At 42.2% G+C, this 25,546-nt stretch overlaps 1 protein-coding gene across 1 annotated transcript in view; it reads right to left on the minus strand.

The window, feature by feature from the left end:
• Nucleotides 1-200: 200 nt before the first annotated feature.
• Nucleotides 201-25,546, minus strand: part of LOC132378229 (progranulin-like) — a 30,496-nt gene continuing 5,150 nt past the window's right edge. The window contains exons 2-6 of the mRNA XM_059944952.1: nucleotides 18,990-19,130; nucleotides 9,927-10,100; nucleotides 6,574-6,744; nucleotides 4,084-4,338; nucleotides 201-1,466 (exon numbers count right to left, since the gene is read on the minus strand). Of these exons, the coding sequence (XP_059800935.1) occupies nucleotides 1,320-1,466; nucleotides 4,084-4,338; nucleotides 6,574-6,744; nucleotides 9,927-10,100; nucleotides 18,990-19,130 (888 nt within the window). The 3' untranslated portion in view covers nucleotides 201-1,319. The remainder of the gene's footprint in view (nucleotides 1,467-4,083; nucleotides 4,339-6,573; nucleotides 6,745-9,926; nucleotides 10,101-18,989; nucleotides 19,131-25,546) is intronic.

Here is a 25,546-nt window from a genome sequence, read left to right on the forward strand (position 1 = left end):
CAGCTGGATGACTTCCGGCTCAGACAGGAGAATGAGAATGGGCAATGGTCACCCGTAGGGTGCAGGAGGCAGGTAGCTGGGTGACCATCACGAGTAAGAAAGTGAATAAGAAGCCAATGCAGAGTTCCCATATGGCTGTTCCCCCTCAATAATAAGCATACCGCTTTTTATACAAATAAAAACATGGATAAAGTAACCAGCAAGAGACAATACAGTTTTTTTGTCTTCAATTGCATATAAAAGCTTTTAATCAACTTAATAATTGAACCAGAGTCATATTTTGGTACTTGTTTGATTACAAATAGTATAATAAAGGTTGAAAATAATTAAGAAAATCTGTCACTCGGGTGGTTGATGGTTGTGTTGGATTGTTCTCCGATCTTAGCAAATTACTTGCAGACATTTCATCACCTTGCAAGGCGACATCATCAGGGTGCTGCTAACTGTGACGAGTCCTCTGAATACTTGGCCTTTATATATTTATCAGTCTGCTGAAACTCATTACAGAAACTCAGTCGTGATGTAGTGAGGAAGTTTTGTCACTGATTGGCTGTGTGGTGAACTTTGAGCATTGTGGCCTGGAAGTGTGCCTACATTGGCTCATAAATAGGATCGAGGTCTGCATGTCTGTTACAGAATCGCATGGTTTTCCACAAACAATTCTATCAATAGACATGTAGACATTGATACCATTTATGACTCAATGGGGGCAATATTCCAGACAACAACGCACCAAACCAATCAGCAAAGAGATTTCCTCCTTACATCACAATTGAGTTTCTGTAATGATGATCAATAGTCAATTAGGGTTATTATAGTTATTATATTATTATATTATAGGGTTAGGCTAGTATATAAAGGCCAAGATTTGAAGGACACACCACAATTAACAGCGCACTGATGTATCTTCATATAGTGATGAAGCATTTGCAAGTAAATTACCAAGATCTGCATATAATACAGGTGTTCACTGATAAAACCGTAAATAATTATCATATAAAAATTGCCAGAAATTTGATAAACTGATTAATTCCTCCAAAAAAAAATCTTCTAGAGCAAGGGTTTCCAACCTGGGACCCTTTGATTAATGGTAGGGGCCCATGGCTTAAAAAAAGATGGAAACCCCTGCTCTCAAGAAACATCACCAGCAAATTGAATAAACTGGATAATTTTAAACTTGATTGTTAGAAATGTATGGCAAAGAGCAACAATAACCATGATACTAAATGTGGATTCCAACAGATGTTATAGCCGCAGGGCAGAAAAGCATGCTTGCATTTATGAACTCAAATTCAGACCAGCAAATGGTCAGAATGGCCTTAAAGATTTTCAGATTCTTTGTTGTATTTGATTGATGAAATCTGTTTCCATTCATAAGGAGGCCACCACCTCTTGCAGAGATTCCTCTTAGTATCACACCAGTGATAACGAGGACAACAGTGTTTTCCGTCCCAACAGCAGTGAGCCTGAAATGAAAGTGCAGGGAATAGCAATGAGGAAAATAATGGCCGATTGATTAAAATGAGGCAAATTTATTCCTTCCAGTTCTCCAGCTTACTCTCATACCCCAAAGATGCACTTGGCATTGTTACGTACCCGTGACACGTGACAGTGGTGTACTTGTCACGTGACAGGTGTTGATGCTATATTGAACTTGAGGTAATGGTCTTGTGATGGTGGAGTGATGTCATTTTCCTGCCAGTAGAGGTCATGTGACATGTTTTTTTTACAGGGTATAAAAGGTAGACCCCTCCCTGTGAGGAGGGGCAGTTCGTGGCTGGATTTGCCATGTTGATTTCATGCCACTGTGTGATTTAATGTTATGATGCAGTTTAGTTGAAAGATGGAGTTTTATTTAATGCCTAAAGTTTAAAAGGTCATTGCCAGCAGTTTCTTTATAATACTGCTAGATGAGAATCAGTGGAGAGTGAAGATCGGAGTTCGGGAGTTAAAAGATTGAGGAAAGTCGATTTCGACAGTGAAACAGGTTCGACCTTGTTTGGTCCTCATTCGGAAGGAATTCATTGACTGTGCTCATGTTAATCCCTGTGAAATAGCAGAAAGGATTGAGTACAGTGTTGTAAAGGAAAGGTCAGTGCCTTTAAGCCATTTCATTTTCCATCTTCGTAAATTCTCCGTGGGAAAAGTATAGTTCGACTGGGAATCGCAGCGACACGACGTGAAGGAGAATTTAAATCGTCTTTAAAAAGTCTCTCCCTCAAATGGACTGTAAGCATTTTGAACTTTTGCAATACTACTTTGAAGAACTGTTTTTGCAACATCGCTTTAAGAACTGTTTAAGTTTCATTGCTTTAAGAACTGTTTAAGCTGCCGCACAGCAGCTGATTTCCAGTTACGTTAGTGATTTGTTTACTTTTGGGGGGTTTGTTTTTCAGTGTTTAATAAATGTTTTATTTGTTATAAAAAACCCCTGCCTCACTCATATTTATTGTTGCTGAATCCGTAACAGCATATTGTGAGCAGTTTGGGCCCCTTATTTATGAAAAGATGTGCTGGCATTGGAGACAGTCTAGATGAGGTTCCCAAGAATGAAAAGGTTAATTTATGAGGAGCATTTGATCACTCTGGGTCTGTGTTCATTGTAGTTTAGAAGATTGAGGGGGCAATCTCATCGAAACCTATCAATTATAGAAAGGCTTAGATTGAGTGAATGTGGAGAGGATGTTTCCTACAATTGAAAATCTATGACATGAAGGCACAGCCTCAGAATACAGGGATGTCCATTTCTAACAGAGATGAGGAGGAATTTCTTTAGCCAGACAGTGAATTTGTGGATCTGTGGAGGCCAAGTCTACTTAAAGTGGAGGCTATAAGGTTCTTGATTAGTTAGGGCATCAAAACTTCTGGGGAGAAGGCAGGAGAATGGGGTTGAAAGGGACAATAAATCAGCCATAAAGGAACAGTGGAGCAGACTTGATGAGCCAAATGATTTACTTCTGCTCCTATGTCTCATGGGTTTGTAGGTTAGCCAGAGAATGGTGAATTAATAGAATCTGTTTTCAGAGGCAGCAGTGGAGGCCAAGTTTGTATGTACATTTAAGGCAGAGGTTGATAGATTCTTGAATGTTCAGGGTATGAAGGGATATTAGAGGGGAAGACAGGAGATTTGGGCTGAGAGGAAAATTGGATCAGCCATGATGAAATGGTGAAGCAGACTTGATGGCCAAGTGGCCTAATTCTGCTCCTATATCTCATGGTCTTATGGCCTTAAGGTTACATGATCACTTGGGTGTAATTGAGTGGTACAGACTCAATGGGCCTGAAGAGCCTCTTCCCACACTGTAAATCTCAAAATAAATAACAAATGGCTACTCCAATCAGATATGTTTATGAATCAATAGATTCCAATTAAAAGGAAGGTGATTTTTATTTTATAAAAACTTTACAATTTTGATGGTCAGTCAGCAGAATTGTCAAACCCTAAGAACACATCAGAATTCATTGTAGACTCATAGCTTTAAATATTTAACATAAAAGAAAATTGATTCATGATAAACACAAGAGACTCTAGATGCTGGTAATACAAAGCAACACACACAAAATGCTGGAGGAGCTCAGCAGGTCAGACAACATCTACTGAAATTAATAAGCAGTTGACGTTTCAAGTCCGAAGAAGGGTCTGGGTCCAAAGCATCAACTGTTTCTTCATTTCCATAGATGCTGCCTGACCTGCTGATTTTCTCCAGCATTTTGTGTGTATTGAGTGAGTTGAAGTAAGACAGAAATGTTGAGAATCTTATTTCATTGCAATATTTTTCTAATAAAGTTTTATTTTTTTTTAAATACCAAGTGGATCTTCAGAGTAAAATGGCTAAGGTCCACATAGAGCCTTTCTTAACAAATGCATAGTGTGCATCATGAATACTGCAGAATCAGAAACAACCCATTGATAGTTTGATTTACATTAGGATACGGGCAAAACCCCATTGATAGTTTTACTTACTTCAAGATAAAAGCAACACCCCATTGATAGCTTGACTTAACTCAGGATATGGGAAACATCACCATTGATAGTTTGATATGTCAGGATAAGAACAACACCCCATTGATATTTTGACTTACATTAGGATATGGGCAACACCCCCATTGATGGTTTGACATTTTACAACAGCTTCCAGCTTTGCAGACGTGGGTTTCATCACATTGAATAACTGCACAGTCACTGCCTTTACAGTTCTGCTGAACCTCAGATTTTCTCAGTGCAGGTTTCTTGATGCTCCAGGGGAAGCTGACATCATCCATACGACACAGAGAACTTTGGGGGTCACATTTGGTGCCAGGGGGACAGCAGTTTCCACCATCCTTACAACACTTAGCCTAATGTTGAACAAATAACAATGTAATTAATGAGGTAGGTAATTCTCACACTCACCCAGATTTACCACGGAGAAGATGACTGACTTCAGGAAGACAGGAGGTCCTGAACAAGCCCATCAGAAATGATGAGGTAGTGGACAAGGGACTCTGGTTTCAAGATTTCAGGGATGAACATCACCAAGAAGCTCTCTTAGTCCATCAGCTCAACCTTGATAGTAGGGAAGGCACAACAGAAACTATACCACCTGAAGTGCTTAAGGAGAGCCAATCTGCCCTTGGTCAGGTCTTGATGTGCAATAGACATATGGAATGACAGTGTGGTACTCTAGCTGCAGCAAGACAGATCACAACACACTCTAATGGGAGATTAGGATGGCTCAGCATATCATTGGGACACAACTACCAGACTTGGTGACAATCTTCAGAATCAGAATCAGGTTTATTATCACCGGCATATGATGTGAAATTTGTTATCTTAGCAGCAGCAGTTCAATGCAATACATTATATAGAAAAAAAGATAAATGAAATTAAAAAATAATGTTAAGAAAAAGTAATACTGTATATTAAAAAAAAGTGAGGTAGTGTCCAAGGGTTCAATGTCCATTTAGGAATCGGATGGCAGAGGGGAAGAAGCTGTTCCTGAATCGCTGAGTGTGTACTGTCAGGTTTCTGTACCTCCTACCTGATGGTAACAGTGAGAAAAGGGCATGCCCTGTGTACTGGAGGTCCTTAATAATGGACGCTGCCTTTCTGAGACATCGCTCCCTGAAGATGTCCTGGGTACTTTGTAGGCTAGTACCCAAGATGGATGTGACTAAATTTACAACCCTCTGCAACTTATTTTGGTCCTGTGCAGTAGCCCCTCCATACCAGACAGTGATGCAGCCTGTCAGAATGCCCTGCATGGTACAACTATAGAAGTTTTTTAATGTATATAACTCTATAACTCTCCATGCCAATGGTTGTACTTGTAACATCATTAAAGATCCATCCCATCCCATACACAGTCCGTTCAATCTCCTGCCATCTGGTAGTAGATACAGAAACATCCTAGTCAAGACAGCAAGGCTAAAAAACAGCTTCTTGTTGAGGTCCGTTGTGCAGCTGAATAATGCTACACCCTGGCTTGCCAATGGCCTGTGAGTGTTATGGACTATCAAGGTTACTTGCTGCATGTAAATATGGGAATTTCCTTTTTTTAAATTACACCATACAGCATGGATTGTAAGCATCTGTTTTTGCTCAGACTGGCGTAGCACCACAATCTTGTTGTCCTGAGCAACAACAATAAAGTTCTATTCTATTCTAGTAAAGTGATCAAGGATCCCACCACCCAGGCCATGCTGTCACCATCGGGAGCCTCAAGTGCCATATCACCATGTTCAGGAACAGTTCTTTCCCTACAGCTTTCAGACTCCTGAACCAACGTGGATAACTTCACTCACCGCAACATTGAACTGCTTTCATAAACTATGGACTCACTTTCAAATTTCAGTTAACTTCTGGCAAGATGGCAGTGTACTCGGATGCAGCAGCCACTTCAGGTCCAACTTGTTCACCTTATAAGTCTCTTTTATGATTGAAAGTCACTGCTGGTTACCAAGAGCATCAAGTAGTGCAGGACTGACCCATCAGTTAGTTGCTCAATAGTGATGGAGCTGGACTTAATGCGAATCTTTGTTGTCATGTTACCTGGATTTGCCGTGTACCATTGTGCCAAGGCGGTGCGCAATTCCAACAGAGTAACTAATTACCTTGGACGGTAATGGCAGGGAGAAGGTGTATGACTCTGCAACCAAGCCAAGCTAGGAAACGAGGAAGAATGTTTGGAGAGTATTTGGGGAAAATAGGCTGGATTTAACTGAATGCATCAGAAGTGTGGTGTATGATGATTGATGTGTCAACTTGGTTTGGATTGAAGGTGGAGTTATGGCTGAACAATGGCTGAGTTATGGAGTTGCAACGACCCTCAGCCTGTGGACACATGCCCAGGTTCCACCCTGCAATCAACAATACAGATCCCAGCTGACGCGACAACTACATTATCACTAGAAATTATTGATGACTTCACAAACCCTTCAGATTTCACAATCTTCCATCAATACCACCACAATACTATTCTATTTAGTGAGATATTTTTTAATTTTGTAATTTATAGCAAATTTTATGTGTTACAATCTACTAATGTTATAAAGTGAGACATTACATGCCATTTCAGAGAGCAATAATCACACCTGATTGCCGGTTGCTGGGCCAGTGCTGATATCATTGTTTTGGGTTTCCATCTCTGGCAGTGATTCACCTTCCACTGGGTCAGTGCGATCGTCCAGTGCCGCAGAAGAAGGAATGATATCATGGGTGTTGTCTGCAGGGCAGCACCTTGTACCACTGTAGCAACAGACTGACTGAATATCAATGCAGGAAAGGGCCATTAGGACGACATCATAAGGTGGGATAAGCCAGACATCCCACCCTGTAAAAACTTATTTCAGAGAGGTAGCACCCCGTTCCCCGCAACCCCATATCCGCTCCCCCCCCCCACCTCCCGTTGACCTCCAAGGGTGTATGTAACACATTGTTTAGTGATTTTGTCTAATCTGTAAACCAAGTTGGGTATATGCAGAAAATGTGACATTAAAGTATGTACTTACATTATATTATATATTATCATAGAGTCTTTTTTTATTCTATTTCAACTTTAAGCAAGTCGACAGGGAGTTTGGCCTCATCACGTAGAACATTGATAGAGTAACTCCTTAGAAGCTAGCCAGCTAGTTTAAAAAACATTAGCTATGCTAATGAATGAATGACACCTGCTAAACTCACCTCAACATGTCTTTTACATTCTAACCCACCATGGTCAATAGAAAAGTCACTGTTGCAAACAGTGCAGTAGGCAACACTGTCTTTATTTTTTATTCCTGTTAGGCAGGAGTACACTTTAGTGTAGTCTGGGGTAAAGTATGTTTTATATTTTCTTTTTCTGGAACACTCTGCCATGACGCTGCAGGACACTAAACTGAATTGATGGACAATGAAAGAGAGAGAGAGGTCGACTGTAAAGCCCGCCCACAGAGAAAGCTGATAGGTCTCCTTAGCACAAAGAGAGACCAATCTGGATGCTCCTTCTCCCTCTTCCTCTCCCTCTCCCTCTCAAAAAAAATCGATTTCCGGGATATGGTATATAATTTGCGGGCGTCAGGGAGCCATAATCAATATGCAGGAGATTCCCAGAACTTCCAGGAGAGGTGAGATGTCTGGGTTAAGCATACTGCTTTGCTTCAGGACCAGCAAGTAGATCTGAGGCAAACTAAGCCTAACATCTGTTCGATGTGAGGTCCCCACATAATTATAGAAATATAGAAACAGAAAATCTACAGCACAGTACAGGCTCTTTGACCCACAATGTTGTGCCGAGCATGTCCCTAACTTAGAGATTACTAGGCTTACCCATAGCCCTCTACTTTTCTAAGCTCCATGTACCTATCTAAAAGCCTCTTAAAAGACCCTATCATATCCGCCTCCACCACTGTTGTCAGCAGCCCATTCCATGCACTCCCCACTCTCTGAGTAAAAAACTTACCCCTGACATCTCCTCTGTACCTACTCCCCAGCATCTTAAACCTGTGTCTGCTAGTGGCAAGCATTTCGGCCCTGGGAAAAAGCCTCTGACTACCCACACGATCAATGCCTCTCATCATCTTATACACCTCTATCAGGTCACCTCTCATCCTCCTTCGCTCCAAGGAGAAAGGGCCGAGTTCACTCAACCTATTCTCATAAGGCATGCTCCCCAATCCAGGGAACATCCTTGTAAATCTCCTCTGCACCCTTTCTATGGCTTTCAAATCCTTCCTGTAGTGAGGCAACCAGAACTAAGAACAGTACTCCAAGTGGGGTCTGACCAGGGTCCTATATAGCTGCAACATTACCTCTCGGCTCCTAAGTTCAATTCCACGATTGATGAAGGCCAATACACCATATGCCTTCTTAATCACAGAGTCAACCTGCGCAGCAGCTTTGAGTGTCCTATGGACTCAGACCTCAAGATCCCTCTGATCCTCCACACTGCCAAGAGTCTTACTATTAATACTATATTCTGCCATTATATTTGACCTACCAAAATGAACCACTTTACACTTAACTGGGTTGAACTCCATCTGCCACTTCTCAGCCAAGTTTTGCATCCTATCAATGTCCAGCTGCAACCTCTGACAGCCCTCCACACTATCCACGACACCTCCAAACTATCCACGACACCTCCAAACTTTGTGTCATCAGCAGACTTACTAACCCATCCCTCTACTTCCTCATCCAGGTCATTTATAAAAATCATGAAGAGTAAGTGTCCCAGAACAGATCCCTGAGGCACTCCACTGGTAACCGACCTCCACGCAGAAGATGACCCGTCTACAACCACTCTTTGCCTTCTATGGCCAAGCCAGTTCTGGATCCACAAAGCAATGTCCCCTTGGATCCCATGCCTACTTAGTTTCTCAGTAAGCCTTGCATGAGGTATCCTTATCAAATGCCTTGCTGAAATTCATATACACTACATCTACTGCTCTTACTCCATCAATGTGTTTAGTCACATCCTCAAAAAATTCAATCAGGTTCGTAAGGCAGGACCTGCCCTTGACAAAGCCATGCTGACTGTTCCTAATCATATTACAACTCTCCAAATGTTCATAAATCTTGCCTCTCAGGATCTTCTCCATCAACTTACCAACCGCTGAAGTAAGACTCACTAGTCTATAATTTCCTGGGCTGTCTCTACTCCCTTTCTTGAATAAAGGAACAACATCTCCAACCCTCCAATTCTCTGGAACCTCTCCTGTCCCCATTGATGATGCAAAGATCATTGCCAGAGGCTCAGCAATCTCCTCCCTCGCCTCCCATAGTAGCCTGGGGTACATCTCATCTGGTCCCGGCAACTTATCCAACTTGATATTTTCCAAAAGCTCCAGCACATCCTCTTTCTTAATATCTACATGCTCAAGCTTTTTGGTCCACTGCAAGTCATCACTACAATCAGTAAGATCCTTTTCCATGGTGAATACTGAAGTATTCATTAAGTACCTCTGGTTCCATACACACTTTCCCACTGTCACAATTGAGAGGTCATTTTCTTTCACGTCCTATCCTCTTTCTCTTCACATACTTGTAGAATGCCTTGGGGTTTTCCTTAATCCTGCCCACCAAGGCCTTCTCATGGCCCCTTCTAGCTCTCCTAATTTCCTTCTGAAGCTGCTTCCTGTTAACCTTATAATCTTCTAGATCTCTAACATTACCTAGCTCTCTGAACCTTTTGTAAGCTTTTCTTCTTGACTAGATTTATTACAGCCATTGTACACCACAGTTCCTGTACCCTACCATAACTTCCCTGTCTCTTTGGAACGTACCTATGCAGAGCTTCACACAAATATCCCCTGAACATTTGCCACATTTCTTCCGTACTTATGACTTTTAAAGTTGCAAATATAAGTCAAGATAGTCACTACATATGGTGTTGCTGTTATACAACGTATTAAAAATCAGGAATTTTCAGAATGCACCATTTCTATCAGTGATTCTGACTGTGACTTACCGAAGGATGTGGGCAGCAAGTCCAATGTCCAGTGACTGTCTTACAGCATACACAATAATCTGGACAGTGATATACCTGATCACACATAACTATTGAGCTGTTATTGCTGACCCGACTGCTCTCAGCTCCTGGCTTCATTTCAGGAGCTGAAATGGATAAGGTGCTGAAACCATCCTGTGTGCAGGAGAAAGTAGAAAGGTGAGGCCATTCAAAGGGAGTATGGGAGACAGCTCCGCAGACCAAAGTGAAAACAGGTCAAAATAGCTCATGATGTTGGTGTTTGCTACTTTATATTTTGATTTGCAGGAAATATTCTGGTTGATTAACCTCTACAGGTGCCCAGTGGTGAATGTCCTGACTAGTTGCATCAGACCCTGGTATGAAAACACCAATGCCCTAGATTGCAAAAGCCTCCAACAAGTGGTATGCCCTTTCTCATTGTTACCATCAGGTAGGAGGGACAGAAGCCTGAAGGCATACACTCAGCGATTCAGGAACATTTTCTTCCCCTCTGCCATCTGATTCCTAAATGGACATTGAACCTGTGAACACTACCTCACTTTTAAATATCTATTATTTCTGTTTTTACATGATTTTTAATCTATTTAATATACAGATACAGTAAACGATTTATTTATTTATTTGTCTTTTCTTCTGTATTATGTACCGCATTGAACTGCCTCTGCTAAGTTAACAAATTTCACAACACATATGGTGATAATAAACCTGATTCTGGTTCTGGATACAGCCTTTTCCCTCATGGGTAAAACCCTCCCTGCCATTGAGCACAGCTGCACGGAGCTGTGCCACTAGCAGGTACCATCAATCATCAACCAGACCCACCATTTGGACCTTACACTCTGCTACCTGCTGCCATCAGGATGGAGGTACAAGAGCTCAGGACCCATACCACCTGATTCAAGACTAGTTCATCCCCCTCAACCATCAGACCCCTGAACCAGCGTGGAAAACTTCACTCACTTCAATACATACTAATTCCAGAACCTGTGGACTTACTTTCAAAGACCCTATAACTCACGTTGTGAGTGTTATTTATCTACTGTTATTCAATGTATGGATGTTTGTCTATTTTGCAATGACACAGTTGTTGTCTTTTGCACATGGCTTGTTTGTCAGTCTTTGTGTGTAGTTTTTCCTTTCTTTTCCAATCTTTTTATTCATATCAAAATAGTGGATATAACATAGTGTTGCTACACAATTATTGGGATTACATTGTTAATGGTTAATATATATAACTATATATTCAGCTAATACAAGGGTAATAAACCTCCCAGAATTGTTCAAGTACAAATATAGTATTCAGAGAAAAAAGGATTAACATATCCAAAAAGAAAAAAAAAATACCCCCCAAAAAAACTAATCTAAACAATACTAACCAAAAGCTAAGGAAAAGAAAAGAACGTGAGCTGTTTGTAACATCAAAAAAGAGAGAACCGTTAGTGTCATCAACTCCAAACCTCTCTGCATATATTAAAACAAGAGAATAGGTTTGGAAAAAGGTCAAATCACATCACATGAAAGTGTTGAATAAAAGGCCTCCAAGCCTTTCCAAATTTAATGGATGGATCATATAAAAATCACTTCTGATTTTTTCTATGTTTAAACATAACATAGTTTGAGAGAACCAGTGAAATGTGGTGGGAGGATTGATCTCTTTCCAATTCAGCAAAATAGATCTTTTAGCCATTAATGTAAGAAATGCAATCATCCGACGTGCTGAAGAGATTAAGTGATGTGATTCTATTATTGGTAAACCAAAAATTGCAGTAATAGGATGAGGTTGTAAATCAATATTCAATACAGTTGAAATAATATCAAAGATATCTTCCCAATATTTTTTCAAAGAGGAACATGACCAAATCATATGGATTAAAGAAGCGGTCTCAGAATAACATCTGTCACACACTGGACTTATATGAGAATAACAGTGAGCTAATTTATCCTTAGATATATGGGCCCTGTGCACTACTTTAAATTGTATCAACAAATGTTTAGCACATATAGAGAATGAATTAATTAATTGAAGAATTTTTCCCATTTTTCAATAGGTAAAGTAAGCTTAAGTTCCCTTTCCCAATCATTTTTAATTTTATTAGATGCATCCAAATGAATTCTCATAATTATATTGTAGATAGTTGCTATTGCACCTTTCCAAAAAGGATTTAAATCGAAAAATTTTCCAAACTATCCATAGAATATGGATTCAGGAAAGTAGGAAGGGTGGTGTTACGTACCCCGTAACTGGGTTAACAGACCAGCAGAAATGGAATGATACATTGGAGTCTGGTGGTACTGTAACTAAAGGTGTTTATTAGTAAACTAAGCAATACAATACCAAAAATGCAAATATACATATAAAACAGGTTAGCAATAATAAATACAGAAGTGCAAGAATAAGAATCAAAACCAAGCTCTATCAAAGTCTGGGAGTAAATGAATAGTCATAAGGGAATATAGAGTTCAGTTCAGTTCAGTTCGTGCTGAGGTAGTTGTTGTTGTGTTGCAATGTTGGGGAGAGAGAGAGAGAGAGAGAGAGAGAGAGAGAGAGAGAGAGCAAGAGTTGAGCAGCTGCAACGGGCAAACCTTCCGTCGTCTTCTTGTTCCATTGTACCGTTGGGGTCATTGGTAATGACCCTTCTGTTCTAGGTTAGACCGTTCTTCAGCGGTGGACTCGCCACCCAGGCCAGGGTGGACACACACACAAGTCCCCACCGGTCTGCCTTCATCCACTGTACACCGGAACCGATCCTCCAGGCCCCCACCTTCCTGTGGGTGCACAACACTCAGTGTCCACTGGTGTGTCTGTGGGTGTCTCCGCAGACCCGTCTTTTATCCCCACTGATGGGGTGTCAGCCATCCATCAACTCAATATGTCCATGTCCATCAAACGAGGCCACTCCCTGCTGACTCAGCAAGAATGTTAACGAGCAAAGAAGTGTCCTTGTAGCCAAAGATTGTTTACCTTTCCATCAGTGAAGAAGCCATAATACTTAAATCATTCGTCTCTCTCTCTTATCTGTAGCATAGTTCCCAAGGGGGTGGGGGTTAGCTCTGGACCCAGTTTCCACCTGGCTCATTCAGCCCACATAACAGTGGTATTTAAAAATTTTCTAACCTATAAATACCTAAAGAAATGGGATCTAGGTAAATTATATTTGTTAGATAATTGTTCAAAAGACAGGAAACAATTATCCAAAACTAAATCACAAAATTGTAATATACCTGTAGTTTTCCAAGTCAAATAGGCTTGGTCCATAATAGAGGGATAGAAAATAAGTTGGATATAATAGGACTTGCTGAAATAAATTGATTGAACCCAAAAAAATTCTGAAATTGATGTGTAGTTTTTCCATTGGCTCTATTGTATTGCTTTGTTCTACTGTGGATGCCTGCAAGAAAATGAATCTCTGTAATATGTGGTGACATACATGTACTTTGATAGTAACTGTACTTTCAACTTTTAATATTTTGAACTTTGAGCAAGCAAGCCTGTTGAATGTGGATAGGATACGGTGAGCATTGGAGCTTCACTCTGATCCAGTCCTCACAAATTTTATCATTTTTGCAAAGACACAGGAAATGCAAATTTAAAAACAGGGAAGTCTCAGCTTGTCACACAGCATCTGTGGAAGGAGACATGAAACTCACATCTAAACAGTCTCTGAGCTGAGCCCATCACCCAACACTGGGTGGCAGGGTGGAGATGCATCTCCTCCAAAGGAGGTATAAGGCACTCCTTCCCTCCGCAAGCCAGCAAGTCATCCTTGGGCAAGTTTTAGCACTTGCTTAGACTCCCTGATCAGGGTCAAGTGAAGCCATGTGGGGAGGTAGTGGATGGTCATATGAGCAGCCGGTGCAGATCACAAGTCCTGTTTAAGTGACCACTGACACCAGGCAGACAATCTCTGAAGAATATTGAGAGACATGGGGTCACCCATCTTGTAAAGACAGTGGCCAGAAGAAGGCAATTGTGAACCACTTCTGTAGCAAAATTTGCCAAGAACAATCATGGTCATGGAAAGACCATGATCACCCACATCATATGACATAATCACCCAGGACATGCTCTCTTCTCATTGCTACCATCAGGGAGGGGGTACAGAAGCCTGAAGACCCACACTCAACAGCTCAGAAACAGCTGCTTCCCTCTGCTTTCTGATTTCCGAATAGAAAATGAACCCATCGTCACTACCTCACAATCTTTCTTATGTTTTGTTCTCTTTTTAGCACTATGTACATATTTAATTTAATATGTTTATATATCTCTTATTGTAATTTATAGTTTTATTATTATATATTGCATTGTACTGCTGCTGCAAAACAATAAATTTCATAACATATGCAGGTGATATTAAATCTGATTCTAAACACAACGCTGCTGAGCCTAAGCTGCTAAGCGTTCCCAGCAAATTTGGTTTTATTTCAAATTTCCAGTATTTGAATTTTTTCTTGATCTTCATTTAGAATAATTGTAGATTTTCAAAGATCAAAGTACACATATGTCACCGTATGCAATGATGAGATTTGTTTCCTTGTGATTCTCAAATTTCTGCAGACCCTATTGACCCTATTGGCCCTATTGGCCCTATTGGCTCTATTGGCCCTATTGACCCTATTGGCCCTATTGACCCTATTGGCCCTATTGGCCCTATTGGCTTTATTGGCCCTATTGACCCTATTGGCTCTATTGGCCCTATTGGCTCTATTGGCCCTATTGACCCTATTGACCCTATTGACCCTATTGGCCCTGTTGACCCTATTGGCTCTATTGGCCCTATTGACCCTATTGGCCCTATTGACCCTATTGGCCCTATTGGCTTTATTGGCCCTATTGGCTTTATTGGCCCTATTGACCCTATTGGCCCTATTGACCCTATTGGCCTTCATTAGTCAGAGGACTGAGCTGCCAGCTGAGAGGTAACGTTGCAGCTCCATAACGCCCGGCTTAATCCACCCTTGGAGTTCTTTGACAAGGACTCTCCTACACCCACCGATGACCCCTACTCACGTCTTCAACCCTCCTCCTCTTCATGGACACCCCGCTCTGGTCTTCTACCTGCTCTGGATCTCTTTATTGCTAATTGCCGACGGGACATCAATCGTCTTGACTTCACCACACCCTGTTCCAATTCCAACCTCACTCCTTCCGAATGCTCTGCTCTCCGCTCCCTCCACACCAATCCCAACCTCACTATAAAACTTGCTGATAAGGGGGGAGCTGTTGTTGTCTGGCGTACTGACCTCTACCTGGCTGAGGCACAGCGACACCTATTATTTACCCCTTGATCATGAACCCACTAAGGAGCACCAGGCCATTGTCTCCAATACCATCACCAACCTTATTAGCTCTGGGGATCTCCCATCCACTGCCACAAACCTCATAGTTCCCACACCCCACACTTCCCGTTTCTACCTCCTACCCAAGATCCACAAACCTGCCTGTCCAGGTAGACCTATTGTCTCAGCTGGCTCCTGCCCCACTGAACTAATTTCTGCATACCTTGACAATGTCTTATCCCCCCTTGTTCAATCTCTTCCCACCTATGTTCATGACAGTTCTCATGCTTTGAATTTTTCAATGATTTTAAGTTCCCTGGCCCCCTCCGTCTTATTTTCACCATGGACGTCCAGTCCCTATATACCTCCATCCCCCACTAAGATGGTCTCGAAGCTCTTCGGTTTTTTTTGGATTCCAGACTTAACCAAATCCCCTCTACCACCACTCTCCACCGTCTAGCGGAATTAGTTCTTACTCTCAATAATTTCTCCTTTGGCTCCTTCCACATCCTCCAAACCAAGGGTGTAGCCATGGGCACCCGTATGGGTCCCAATTATGCCTGCCTTTTTGTTGGCTTTGTGGAACAGTCCATGTTCCAAGGCTATACCGGTATCCATCCCCCTCTTTTCCTTCCCTACATTGACGACTGCATTGGCGCTGCCTCCTGCACGCGTGCTGAGCTCGTCGACTTCATTAATTTTACCTCCAACTTTCACCCTGCCCTCAAATTTACCTGGTCCATTTCCGACACCTCCCTCCCCTTTCTTGATCTTTCTGTCTCCATCTCTGGAGAAAGCCTATCTACCGATATCTACTATAAGCCTACAGACTCTCACAGCTACCTGGACTATTCCTCTTCCCACCCTGTCTCTTGCAAAAATGCTATCCCCTTTTCACAATTCCTCCATCTCCGCCGCATCTGCTCTTTTTCCAGGACGAAGGAGATGTCTTCCTTTTTTAATCAAAGGGGCTTCCCTTCGTCCACCATCAACTCTGCTCTCAAATGCATCTCTCCCATTTCCCGTACATCTGCCTTCACCCCATCCACCTGTCACCCCACTGGGGATAGGGTTCCCCTTGTCCTTACCTACCACCCCACCAGCCTCCAGGTCCAACATATAATTTTCTGTAACTTCCACCACCTCCAACGGGATCCCACTACCAAACACATTTTTCCCTCCCCCCCCCTTTCTGCTTTTCGCAGGGATCGCTCCCTACGTGACTCCCTTGTTCACTCGTCCCCCCCCCCATCCCTTCCCACCGATCTCCCTCCTGGCACTTACCCTTATAAACGGAACAAGTGCTACACCTGCCCTTACATTTCCTCCCTCACCACACCCCAGACAGTCCTTCCAGGTGAGGCGACACTTCACCTGTGAGTCGGCTGGTGTGGTATACTGTGTTCGGTGCTCCCAGTGTGGCCTTTTATATATTGGCGAGACCCGACGCAGACTGGGAGACCGTTTCGCTGAACACCTACGCTCGGTCCGCCAGAAAAAGCAGGATCTCCCAGTGGCCACACATTTTAATTCCACGTCCCATTCCCATTCTGATATGTCTATCCATGGCCTCCTCTATTGTCAAAATGAATCCAAACTCAGGTTGGAGGAACAACACCTTATATACCGGCTGGGTAGCCTCTAACTTGATGGCATGAACATTGACTTCTCTAACTTCTGTTAATGCCCCTCCTCCCCTTCTTACCCCATCCCTGACATATTTAGTTGTTTGCCTGTTCTCCATCTCCCTCTGATGCTCCCACCCCCCCTCCTTTCTTTCTCCTGAGGCCTCCTGTGCCATGATCCTTTCCCTTCTCCAGCTCTGTATCACTTTCGCCAATCACCTTTCCAGCTCTTAGCTTCATCCCACCCCCTCCGGTCTTCTCCTATCATTTCACATTTCCCCCTCCCCCCACTACTTTCAAATCTCTTACCATCTTTCCTTTCGGTTAGTCCTGACGAAGGGTCTTGGCCCGAAACGTCGACAGCGCTTCTCCCTATAGATGCTGCCTGGCCTGCTGTGTTCTACCAGCATTTTGTGTGTGTTGAATTTCCAGCATCTGCAGATTTCCTTGTGTTTGCACTTGAAGTATTGTGTTCAGTTCTGGTTGCCTCATTATAGGAAGGATGTGGAAGCTTTAGAGAGGGTGCAGAGGAGATTTCCAGGATGCTGCCTGGATTAGAGAGTGTGTCTTATGAGGATAGGTTGAGTGAGTTAGGGCTTTTCTCTTTAGAGCGAAAGAGGATGAGGGGTGACTTGATAGAGCTGTACCAGATGATAAGAGGCATAGATAGAGTACACAGCCAGAGACTTCTAGCCAGGGCGGAAATAGCTAATACTAGGAGGCATAATTTTAAGATGATTGGAGGAAAGCATAGGGGGGATATGACAGAGATTATTTTTTAACACAGATAATGCCAGGTGTGTGGAATGGGCTGTCAGGGGAGGTGGTAAAGGCAGATACAGAAGGGACGTTTAAGAGAATCTTAGATAGGCACATGAATAAAAGAAAAATGGAGGACTAAGTGGGAGGGAAGAGTTAGATTAATCTTAGAGTAGCTGAAAAGGTTGGCACAATATCATGGGCTGAAGGGCCTTTACTGTATTGAAATGTTCTCTGTTTATTAATCCCTCACAACATGTTTATTATGATCCGGGGAAAACCATGAATGAATACTAAGATGACAAGAGTTATCTGATGAACTTACAGAGAGTGTCATTGAGGAGAACAAGACTAAGATGGATTCCCAGAAGCTGACATTCAGTGAGGGGCTGCTGTTGTGGCACCACTCAGGCAGATTTTCAGTCTTCCTCCTGAATGCTGATTCATCACCACCTTTGATTCAGCTTGTGACAGCAGTGTCAGCAGCAAACTTCAATACGGCATTGGAGATGTGCTTAACCATACAGTCACAAGCGTAAAGTGAGTCAAGCAGGGCTAAGTCAAAGTACATGTGATACATAAATGAATCTGAATCTGAATTCTGGTCTGTTTCTAGTTCATTAAGTAGTGATCTTTGAACTATTATTCATAATAACAGTGGAATTGTTGGCTGTGTTTTTTAAATTGCTATTGCTGTTGAGTTGGAGCTAAATATTAAACAGCACCAATTTGGTGATGGACTTTTTTCAGGAGCTCCATAGCCAATCACTGGAAAACCACATCATGGACCAGATTCGTATTGTCTTTCCAGGAGGGGTCTTTCCATTGTGGATAGAGAAACATACTGTAATCTTTATTAAAATTGGTAAGTTAAAGTCAGTGAATCATGCTTTTCATTATTTATAGCTACACGTTATTTGTGCAGTATGTAGCTGTAACATTAATAGGATTATATGTTAAAAATCTTGTAGCTTGTTACACTCTGTTGTTTATTGAGCCCGGTGACATGCTATGTTTGCACTGGAATCTGTGACAATACTTGTGGGCAGCTCCAAGCACAACCTGGAGGTGTTTGTTGTTACATTTCACTGTATGTTTCGTTGGACATACACACGATAAGTAAATAAAACGGAATCTGAGTTGAACTGGGGACTGGTCTGGATCAAAGCCAATTGCACTGTTTCTGTGGAGCCCTGCACATCAGCATTTCACTTTGATAAATAACGTGATATGTGGAGTGTGTTTAGCAATTTTAACTTCTTAAAAATATTACATTGCTAGCATTTTTTGAGCCTTTAGGGAAGTGGGATTGACAACATACACAATTTCTGCAAGGTTAAACCAAAGTAACACACATGAACCGGAGAATGATTTTCAATACCTCTCCCACAGGGCAGCAGCCGTAACCACCAGCTCGAAGTTTACAGCATGATGATTCTTCCGGGCAAGAACTTCCATCTGGACATCTCAGGGTGGCAGACACCAGGGTGGACAGCAGCACTGTCTTAATCAGTGACCACATCTGAATGAAACCAAGACATTTATACTTCAGATGGTATTCATCTACTACCATCATAAAGTGAATAGAAATATTAATTACAGATTAGTATAATGCCTTACCAATCTATTTGCTTATTTATTTAGAAATACAGTGGCGATCAGACATGTCTGGCCCTTCAGACTGCACCACTTAACAGACCACCATTTTACCCCCAGCCTAATCACAATGACCAATTATCCTACCAACCTGTACATCTTTGGACTGTGGGGGGAAACCGGACCACCCAGAGGAAATCTACCACCATGGGAGAATGGACAAACTGCTTACAGGCAGTGATAGGAACTGAATCTGGTTCACTGGTACTGTAAAGAGCTGTGTTAACCACTATGCTACCGTGTCTTAGGCCTCCCCACCATTGGAAACATCCTCTCCAAATCAAGGCCTTTTAATATTTGATAGGTTTCAATGAGAATCCCCCCCCCCCCCACCATTCTTCTGAATTCCAGTGAGTAGAGGCTCAGAGCCATTAAACACTCTTCATATGATAAGCAATTCAATCCTGGAACCATTTTGTGAACCTCCTTTGAACCCTCTCCAGTTTCAGCACATCCTTTCTAAGGATAAGGGGTCCAGACCTGTTCACAGTACTCCAAATGAGGCCTCACCAGCTCTTTACAAAGTTTCAACATTAATCCTGGCTTTTATATTCTAGTCCTCTGGAAATGAATACAAGCAGTGCATTTGCCTTCCTCACCATAGACTCAACCTGCAAATTAATCCTTAGGAAATCATTAATGAGGACTCCCAAGTCCCTTTGTGCCTCAGATTTTTGAATTTTCTCTCCAATTATAAAATAGTCATCCCTTTTATTTCTTCTACCAAAGTGCATGACCATACACTTCCAAACACTGTATTCCATCTGCCACTTCTTTCCCATTCTCCTAATCTGTCTCAATCCTTCAGTAGCCTCTCTGCTTCCTCAAAACTACTTGTCCCTCCACCTATCTTTGTATCATCTGCAAACTTGGCCACAAAGCCATCAATTCCATCATCCAAATCACTGACATATAATGTAAAAAAAAAGTGGTCCCAACACAAACATCTGTGGAACACCACTAGTCACCAGCAGCCAACCAGAAAAGGCTCCTTTTATTCCCAGTCTTTACTTCCTGCCAATCAGCCACTGCTCTAGCCATAGTAGTATATTTCCTGTGATACCATGGAGCCTTAACTTGTTAAACAAGATTTTCCCTTGAGGAAACCATGCTAACTACAGACTATTTTATCATGTGCCTCCAGGTACCCCAAAGTTACATCCTTAACAATCGACTCCATCATCTTTCCAACCACCGAGGTCAGGCAAACTGGCCTATAATTTCTTTTCTTCAGCCTCTCTCCCTTCTTAAAGATTGGAGTGACATTTGTAATTTTCCAGTCCCCCAGAACTATGCCAGAATCCATTACTAATGCCTCACAATCTCTTCAGCTACCTTCTTGAGAACGCTGGGCTGTAGACCATCTGGTCCAGGTGACTTATCTACCTCAGACCTTTCAGTCTCTCAAGGGTCTTCTCCCTAGTAATGGCAGCTTCACACACTTCTGCCCCATGACACTCTTGAACCTCCAACATACTGTTAGTGTTTTTCACAATGAAGACTGATGCAAAATACTTATTCAACTTATCTGCCCTTCCCTTGACCCCCCTTACTACCACTCTAGCATCATTTTCCAGTGGTCTGATATCCACCCTCACCTCTCTTTCACTCTTTATATTTCTGCAGAAACTTTTCATATTGTCCTTAATATCATAGACTAGTTTACATTCATATTCCATCTTTGTGCCTTTTTAGTTGCATTCTGTTGATTTTTAAAAGCTTCTCAATGCTCTAAATTCTCACTAATCTTTGCTCTATTATATGCCCTCTCTTTGGCTTTTGTGTAGGCTTTGACTTCTCTTGTCACGATTGCCACAATTGCATCATCCTGATGTTAGAATACTTTTACTTTGGGATGTATATATCCTACACCTTCCAGAAATTCCAGCCATTGCTGCTCTGTTATTATCCTTATTAGTGTTTTCTTCCAATCAATTTTTACCACCTCCTGTCTCATGCCTCTGTAATTCCCTTTACTCCACTGGAATACTGATACATCTGAAAGCTTCTCCTTCTCCTTCTCCTGCCGGGTCAATTCTATCATGTTATAATCACTTACCCCGAAGGGTTCCTTTACCTTAAGCTCTTTAATCAATTCCAGCTCATTGCAGAACACCCCATCCAGAATAACTGATTCCCTAGTAGGGCTTACTACAAGTTGCCATAAAAATCCATCTCACAGGCATTCTGCAAATTCTCCTTCTTGGAGTTCAGCACCGGCCTAATTTTCCCAATCTATCTGCGTATTGAAATCCGCCATGATAAATCGTAGCATTGTCCTTTTGATATGAATTCTCTATCTCTGGTTGTAGTTTGTAAACTACGTCTTTGCTATGGTTTGGAGGTCTGTATATAATTCTCATCAGATTCTTTATCCTTGCAGTTCCTTAGCTCTATTCACCTTTCCAACCTATGTCACCTCTTTTTAATGATTTGATTTCAGTTTTTATTAACAGAGCCACCCCACCTCTGCCTACCTGCCTGTCCTTTCAATACAATGTGTATCCTTGAATGTTAAACTCCCAGCTGTAATCTTCCTTCAGCCATGATTCAGTGATGCCTACAACATCATATCTGTCAATCTGTAACTGTGCTACAAGTTCATCTAACTAATTCTGTATACTGCACACATTCAAATGTAAGACCTTCAGTCCTGCATTCATCACCCTTTTCAATTTTGCTACCTTTTACACTGCAATGCATTCTGTTGACTCCAATTTGTCCTATCATCAGCTGCTAATAGCAATCAGCTGGTAACGCAGTGAGATAGCTGGCATTCTCACTACACACTGCTTTTGTTTGTAAATCAACTCTCTTCCTCAGCACTATCAGCAGCTCCCATCCCCCTGCCAAATAGGTTTAAACCTTCCTGAATCACTCTGGCAAACCTACCCACAATGATATTTACCCCCCTCAGATTCAGGTGTAACTGTTCCTTTTGTTCAGGCTGAACATCTCCCAGAAGGGATCCCAAGGATCCAGAAATCTGAACCCAGTTGCTCAGCCACACATCCATCTACCAGGTCATCCTGTTCTTACCCTCAGGGGTGGGTGGCACCTAAAATGGATGGTAGAAAAATGATGGATTATGTAGGATTGATCTTAGAGCAGGTTAAAAATGCTGGCACAGCATTCTGGGCCAAAGGGCCTGCACTGTGATGTAATGTTCTAACTTCAGTTGTTCTTAGTACTTAATCCATCGTCACTTTTCTCTCATCCATTTGACTTTTTACAAAACTCCAAATTCTCACATAGGAGACAGGAAATCCCATTAGGTCCCCAAGGCCCAGGATCTCTGATTATCAGTACAGTGAAGGGCCTCGGGTCTGAACCTAAGGGAAATTGCCCACAAGATCAACACACAAAATGCTGGAGGAACTCAGCAGGCCAGGCAGCATCGATGGAGAGGAATAAACAGTCGATGTTTCAGGTGAGGGGGAGAGAAGATGAGGTGAGGAGCTGGGAGGTGATACGTGAAAGAGGTAAAGGGCTAAAGCAGAAGAAATCTAAGGTCCAAGGATTCTCACTTCATTCCCACCCCACACTCACCTTCTGCCTCGCCTGGTCTTACCTCTCACCTGCCAGTTTATATTTGGTGTGTTTTGTGTGTGTTGCTCTGGATTTCCAGTACCTGCAGAATCTCTTGTGTTTATGAATTTCCCACAAGATCCAACATGTAGGGGATTTCCACCGTTCAGTCACAGAATGCCCATGCCCAGCACTTTCTGTTGAGAAATTCTCAAACAAACCAAAGTAGGAGATGTTTCAAGCCACAGAGTTTTGCAGGTTTCTGTGTGCCAGAGCAGAACAATCTGCTGGAGGAACTCAGTGCTGAACAGTATCCATGGAAACAGACAGATGCTCAACAGTTAGTTTCTGATGCAGCCTTTCAACGCAGTACGCTGACATTTCCTTTCCCCAACACAGAGGCAACTCTGTACTGTGCTGTTAAAGAACAGAACAGAAACAGGCCCTTCGGCCCATCTGGTCCATACTGTCATTCTGCCTAGTCCCATCGACCTGCAACGAGACATAGCTCTCCATACCACCCCCTCCGTTCCTGTACAAATTTCTCTCCAATGTTGAAATCAAATCTACATCCATCACTTCTGCTGACAGCTTGTTTCACACTGACAAACCCCTGACTGAAGTACCCCTTCAGATCGCCCTTAAATATTTCATTTTTCACCCTTAACCCATGACCTCCAGTTGTAGTCTCAGAAACCTCAGTGAAAAAAGCCTGTTTTCATTTACCCTATCCATACTCCTCATAATTTTGTATACCTCTATCAAGTCACCCCTCAATCTTCTACATTCCAAGGAATGAAGTCCTAACCTTTTCAATCTTTCCTTATAACTCAGATCCTCCAGACTCAGCAACATCCTTGTAAATTTTCTCTGTACTCTTTCAACCTTATTAACACCTTTCCTGTAGGTAGGTGACCAAAACTGCACATAATACTCCAAATTAGGCCTCACAAATGTCTTACACAATTTCAACAAAACATTTCTCTCCTGTACTGGACACATTGATTTATGAAGTTCATTGTGCCAAAAGCTTTCTTTACAACCCTACCTACCTGTGACACCACTTTCAAGGAATTATGGACCTGTATTCCCACAACACACATAGAATGCTGGTGGGACACAGCAGGCCAGGCAGCATCTATAGGAAGAAGCACTGTTGATGTTTCAGGCTGAGGCCCTTTGTCAGGACTAACTGAAAGAAAAGATAGTAAGAGATTTGAAAATTGGAGGGGGAGGGGGAGATCCGAAATGATAGGAGAAGACAGGAGGGGGAGAGGTGAAGCTAAGAGCTGGAGAGGTGACTGGCTAAAGGGATACAGAGCTGGAGAAGGGAAGGATCACGGGATGGGAGGCTGAGGGAGAAAGAAAGGGGGGAGGGGAGCACCAGAGGGAGATGGAGAACAGGCAAAGCGTGATTGTGAGAGGGACAGAGAGAGAAAAAAAAGGGAAAAATAATAAATAAACAAACAAATAAATAAGGGATGGGGTAAGAAGGGGAGGAGGGGTATTAACGGAAATTAGAGAAGTCAATGTTCATGCCATCAAATTGGAGGCTACCCAGCCGGTAAATAAGGTGTTGTTCCTCCAACCTGAGTGTGGCTTCATCTTGAAGTTCTCAGTATTATTTTAATTTGCACAATTTGTCTTGTTTTTACACATTGGTTATTTCTCGGTCTTTGTTTAAATATAGTTTTCATAAATTCTATTGTAATTCTTTATCTTTTCTGTAAAGACCTGCAAGAAATTTATGTCAGGGTTGGATATGGTAGCATATATGTACTTCGATAAAAAGTTTACTTTGAACTTTGATCAAATTTATCGACCTACAGGGTTATGGGGAGAAGGCAGGAGAATGAGGTTAAGAGAGAAAATGTGTCAACCATGATCGAATAACAGCGCAGATTTAATGGGCTGAATGGCCTCATTCTGCTCCTATGTCTTATGCTCTTACATTCACAATGACCTCTTGGCTTTATTCCCAAGGCAGCATCAAGGTTCCTGATCCATGACATCCTTGATCTGGTTTCACTTCCTATTTTATTCCGCAAGTTCCAAATTCCTCCTCCAGGTCACAATGTGTGTTCCAGTTACTAATGAAGAAGTCCTACATTACACAACCCCACAGTGCAGTTGCTGCAATATTTCTACTTCTGGTTCACTTGGAACGTCAAACAAGAAACTGCCATAAGTTTGCAAGTTTACAAATCCATCTCTCCAAATCATTTCTTTTGGTGCTTTTCCTTTCCATTTTTACTGAACCATAAATGTAAGTGTTGCGTTTTATTTCTGGAATAGGCTGAGTTGTGATGCCATCAGAATCAGAATCAGGTGTATTGTAACTGTGCAGAAGTCCGAGGCACTTGAGGCAGCTTTCGCACAGCACTGTATTAATTTTATGTTTCGCATTGTACTGCTGCTGCAAAACAAAACAACAGATTTCATGACGTATGTGAGTGATGCTAAACCTGATTCTGATCTGACTGAGAGTGAGAGTATTATGGACTGAGAGTGGGAAGGGGGCAGGGAGAGAAGAATCATGGTTGGGGAAAGGGGAAGGGAGAGGATAGGGAATGGAAAGCTCCAGAGACACATTCTGTAATGATCAATCGACCATTTGTTTGGAATCAAATAATCTTGCCTGGTTTCTCAGGGCTGGGTGTGCCTGCTCCTATACCCCCCCCCCCACCCTGACACTCCTTCTCTGTCACCTGTCCCACACCACTCCAGCAGTGCTCCACCCTCACCATCCCCAAC

The sequence above is a fragment of the Hypanus sabinus genome, chromosome 20 (assembly GCF_030144855.1).
Source record: "Hypanus sabinus isolate sHypSab1 chromosome 20, sHypSab1.hap1, whole genome shotgun sequence".
In the NCBI taxonomy this organism is placed as follows: Eukaryota; Metazoa; Chordata; class Chondrichthyes; order Myliobatiformes; family Dasyatidae; genus Hypanus; species Hypanus sabinus.